General features: G+C 41.5%; 1 protein-coding gene across 1 annotated transcript in view; it reads left to right on the top strand.

Annotated features, from left to right (window-relative positions):
* Positions 1–4,748, top strand: part of DTX3L (deltex E3 ubiquitin ligase 3L) — an 8,658-nt gene extending 3,910 nt beyond the window's left edge. Inside the window, exon 3 of the mRNA XM_023516311.1 lies at positions 2,926–4,748. Coding sequence (XP_023372079.1) covers positions 2,926–4,737 — 1,812 coding nt within the window. The 3' untranslated portion in view covers positions 4,738–4,748. The remainder of the gene's footprint in view (positions 1–2,925) is intronic.
* Positions 4,749–5,097: the final 349 nt, after the last annotated feature.

Raw genomic sequence — 5,097 nt, 5'->3', positions numbered from 1 at the left:
CAAGCTGTCACCCTGGGTAGAGTGCTATGGCATCCCAGCTCACAGCAACCTCCAACTCCTGGGCTTAAGCTAGTCTCCTGCCTCAGCCTCCCAAGTAGCTAGGACCACAGGCGCCCGCCACACTGCCCAGCTATTCATTGTTGTTTGGTGGGCCAGGCTGGATTCGAACCCGCCACCTTAGGTGTATGTGGCTGGCGCCTTAGCCACTTGAGCCACAGGCGCTGAGCCCCAAGTGGACTTCTGAGGGAAGAACATTCTAGGGAAAGGACAGCACAAGCGCAAAGGCCTGAGACAGGAGCTTAAATCCTGAGCCCCAGGATTTAAGGAAGCCAGTGTTGGGGAAGCGGGGGAGAGCAGTGAGCAAGGAAGAGAATGATAGGAACTCAAGAGAACTACCCCAGAAGTTAGGTCTTTGGGGCTGAAAGTAAGGACTTTGGACCTTTTTTGGTTCGTTTTCTTGTTTGTTTTGGTTTCGCTTTCTTCTTTCCACTCTAGCCTCCCAAGTAGCTATAACTATAGGCAGGCATCACTATGCTCAGCTAATTTTGTTGTTGTTTTTTTTTTTTTTTTTGCCGGGACTGGGTTTGAATCCACCACCTCTGGCATATGGGGCCGGCGCCCTACCCTTTTGAACCACAGGCTCCACAAGCCTTAAACACCTTGATTCAAGGAATTCCCCAGCCTCAGCTTTCCAAATTGCTGGAATTACAGGCGGAAACCATCATGACTGGCCAGGATTTTGAATTTAATTTAAATGTTAGGGAATTTATCACATGATTCTGAGGGGGGGAGGGGTGATCTGATTTACATTTCTAATGTAAAGAGTTGCTCTGGCTACTAAGTAAAAAAAAACAAATGTAGGAAGAGACTATCTTGGAAGGTCAGAGACCACTTAGGAGAGGTTGCAGAGTGCCAGGTGAAAGGTGGTAATAGCTTGGACTCTGGGTGGAAATGTGAGAGGTAGCTGGATTTCAGGAAACATTTTAAAGATCTAAAGGAAGGATGTTACATGCAGAGAAAATAGCATGTGTAAAAACCTTGAGAGTAAACAAAACATTGGAAACTTTGCTTTTATATTATATGCAATTTTCCTCTGTCCTTTTTATTTTTATCTGGTGTGTCTTATATTTGAGCTCCTAAAAGCTGGGATTTAGATAGACCCAGCAACTTTGCACATAGTAAAATGTTCAGTTGGGCGTTAAAAAAAAAAAAAAAAAAGGAGGGGGTAGTGAAGAAGAGGAAAAAAAAAACCACTAGTAGAAAAAAGTATTTTCCTTAGACTTATGGTTCCCTTCCAGGTTCACAGTCTTTTGTGAAAACCATAGCAATGTGCCCAGAGAGCAGAAGCCTTCCCTCTAACTGTTCCCAAGATCAAACAGATAATGGCAGCTCTACAACACAGATCGCTTAGCCATGGATCTTTTTTGTTGTTGTTATTGTTCAATTCTTTTAATATATTTTTAAATTGGGATTCACTAAGGGTACAAAGAATTAGGTTACACTAATTGCATTTGTTAGGTAAATACCCTCTTATAATTGTGTCCCACCCCCAGAGGTGGAGAGGTGTGTCATATGCTGTGACTACCCCAATCCTCTCCCTCCTCCCCTCTCCCTGCTCCCTCATCCCTACATTCCCCATCATGTATTAGATCATCCGTTGTCTTCATATTAGAATTGAGTGTGTTAGATTCTTGGTTCTCCATTCTTGTGATACTTTACTAAGAAGAATACATTCTACCTCAGTCCAGGTTAACACAAAACACATAAAAATCTCCAGCTCTTTCAATGGCAAAAAAGTCATATATCATGATCAAGTAGGTTTCATCCCAGGAATGCAAAGACGGTTTAACATATGCAAGTCCATAAACATAATTCACCATATCAACAGAAGCAAAAACAAAGACCATCCTCTCGATAGATGCAGAAAAGGCATTTTATAAAATTCACCATCCTTTTCTAATTAGAACACTTGAGAATATAGGCATAGGTGGCACATTTCTTAAACTGATTGAAGCCACCTACAACAAACCTGCAGCTAATGTTAGACTGAATGGAGTAAAACTGAAAGCTTTTCCACTTAGAACTGGAACCAGACAAGTTGTCCTCTATTACCACTACCATTTAACATAGTGCTGGAAGTTCTAGCCAATATAATCAGGCAAGAAAAAGAAAAAAAGGGCATTGAAATGGGGGCAGAGGGCTCCAAAGAGGGCTCTCCCTCTTTGCTGACCATATGATCTTATACTTAGAGAACCCCAAGACTCAACCACAAGACTCCCAGAAGTGCAATATAGTAATGTCTCAGGATATAAAAGCCATGGATTTTTTAAAAGATGCTCGTAGGTTGTTTAAAGGCAGGGCATGGTGACTCACACCTGTAATCCTAGCACTCTGGAGGCATGTGGATTGCTTGATCTCAGGAGTTCAAAACCAACCTGAGCTAGAGTGAGACCCCGTCTCTAAAAAATAGTTGGGTGTTGTGGTGGGTGCCTATAGTCCCAGCTAATTGGGAGGCTGAGATAAGAGGATCACTTGAGCCCAGAGTTTGAGGTTGCTGTGAGTTATGATGCCATGGGACTCTACCAAGGGTGACAAAGTGAGACTCTGTCTCAAAAAAAAAAAAGATGCTCATGCCCAAAGCCTCACTGCTGACTAGTGACATCAGAATCTCTGGGGATGTACCTGTGTCTTGGATCCTTTTTTCCTTAACTCCCCAGGTGATTCTAACATTCAGACAGGGGTGAGAACCTCTGGGTTCTGTATGTAGCATGCTGCATTCTCTATAAAGGATATGAAAGAAGTTGTCCCCTGCTGTGGGAACACATAGTAGTTGGTTCTATAGTCTCAAGGCATTGTCCAGAAGAGAAAACTGTATGCCTGGATGCTGAGATACTTTATTTGTTCCTGTTCTTTTTAAATTTTCAGATCTTTCTTACTGTCACAGCTGATCTGAACTGTAACCTGTTCTCCAAAGAGCAGAGGGCACACATAACCACTCTCTGCCCTAATGTCAGAAAAATGGAGGGCCGCAATGGAATTGAGAAGGTGTATGGTGACTTCCAAGATATTGAAAAAATATATCACTTCTTGAGTGAGAAGTTCCTAGAAAGTGAGCAGAAACATGAATCAAAAATGGAAAGGAAGAAGGTACTCAAGGAGCAAGATTGGAACAGCTACGTTTCTCTTGAACCAGAAACCAAGTCAGAAGAGCAGAAAGATAAATATTCATTTTCAAAAATGGAAAGGGAGAAGGCAATCATGAAGCAAAATTGGAACAGCAACATTTCTCCTTCTGTGCCAGAAACTAAGTCAGAAGAAAAAGGCAATGGTTTTGAAGTTCCCTTGACTTTGTTTGAATACTTCAAATTTACCCATCCTGATAAAATAGACTCAATAGAGAAAAAATTCGATATAAACATCAAAATCCAGGAGCCTTCTCCAAATATGGTCTCTATAGACTTCATTACAAGTGGATCAGGTAACCTAGAAGCAGCTCGTGAGTCTTTTGTTAATGAATTCCAGAAGAACGTAGAAGGTCTGAAGCAAGAATGTTTCTCTTTAGCAAATAGTAAGCAGGCAAATAAAATCAAACAGAAATTGAATCTCCAGTTTACAAAACTCCTTATAAAGGAGAAAGGAAAAGAATTAACTCTCCTTGGGACCCAAAATGACATTTCAGCTGCCAAACAAAAAATCTCAGAAGCTCTTGTCAAGACACCTGTGACAATATTGACTAAAGGTTGCATGACCAATGGAATTGAGGTTGACACGGATCGCTTTAAACTTTTAGAAGCTGAATTACTCCAGGAGATATCAGAGATAGAGAAAAGGTATGACACTAGCAGTAAGGTTTCAGGAAAAAAGCAAAAAATCCACATTCTATTTGAACCTAACAACCAGCAGGTAGATCTATCTGTGCATGCTTATGCAAGTTTCATTGATGCCTTTCAGCATGCCTCGTGCCAGCTGATGAGAGAAGTTCTTTCACTGAAACTGTTGAACAAGGAGAGAAAGCACTTATATGGGACCAAGTTTGCTGATGACTTTAGAACAAAGTATCCAAATATACACTTTGTGCAAAGTAAAGAGTCAGTGACTTTGACTGGTTTGCCAAATCACCTTGCAAAGGCAAAACAGTATATCTTAAAAGAAGGGGGAATGTCTCCAGTGGCTGGAGAGAAATTGAAGGAGGATCACGAAACACCCATGGACATTGATAGTAATGATTCAAAAGCAGATTCCCTCTCATTCAAAGGCTCTGTGAGATCTGAGGCTTCAGAAGTTCACAAGAAGGAAAAGGACATCTGCGTCATCTGTATGGACACCATTAAGAACAAACAAGTACTACCAAAGTGCAAGCATGAATTCTGTGCCGCTTGTATCAACAAATCCATGTCATATAAGCCAATTTGCCCTACATGTCAGACTTCATATGGTACCCAGAGAGGAAATCAGCCAGATGGAAGCATGCATGTCACTACGTCACCACGGTCACTTCCAGGCTATGAATCCTGTGGCACCATTGTGATTACTTATATTATGAATGCAGGTGTACAAACAGTAAGTGTTTTGGAGGCCCCTGGGTTTCTTTCCATTATCTTAGAGATTACCAGAGCAAAAGAGACTGTCCTGTTGACTCTTGGCCCCTGGATTTCCCAGGGACCCAGGGAATTATTTCCATGGTCAAATGCAAGTATTGGGATAATGGTAAGGTCACTGTGTTTGCTTATTACTTAGGTATCTGTTGTGTCTTATTTATTTATTTATTTGCAGTTTTTGCTGGGTTTGAACCAGCCACCTCTGGCACATGGGGCCAGCGCCTTACTCCTTTGAGCCACAGGTACCGCCCGTGTTGTATCTATTTTTTAAGGCAGAAAAACGGTGGGTGGAGATTCTGCCTTAAGATTAGGGAAGGGGAAATAAGAAAAGTGGATACTGTTCCTGGCATCCAGGAGAAAGGAGAAATTTGAATTACTGGGAATATGGGCAAAACTTCAATACTTTTCTCTATCTACAAATGAACATACTTGTACATATAGTACAATTTAAATAGGGGACTGTTTTCACATGACATTTTCTTGCTTTCATACAGGAAGA

Source organism: Otolemur garnettii, unplaced genomic scaffold (genome assembly GCF_000181295.1).
Source record: "Otolemur garnettii isolate 467f Iridium unplaced genomic scaffold, OtoGar3 scaffold00089, whole genome shotgun sequence".
Taxonomy (NCBI): Eukaryota; Metazoa; Chordata; class Mammalia; order Primates; family Galagidae; genus Otolemur; species Otolemur garnettii.
The sequence above is the reverse complement of the archived record's forward strand: the minus strand, read 5'-3'. Positions and strand labels throughout refer to the sequence as shown.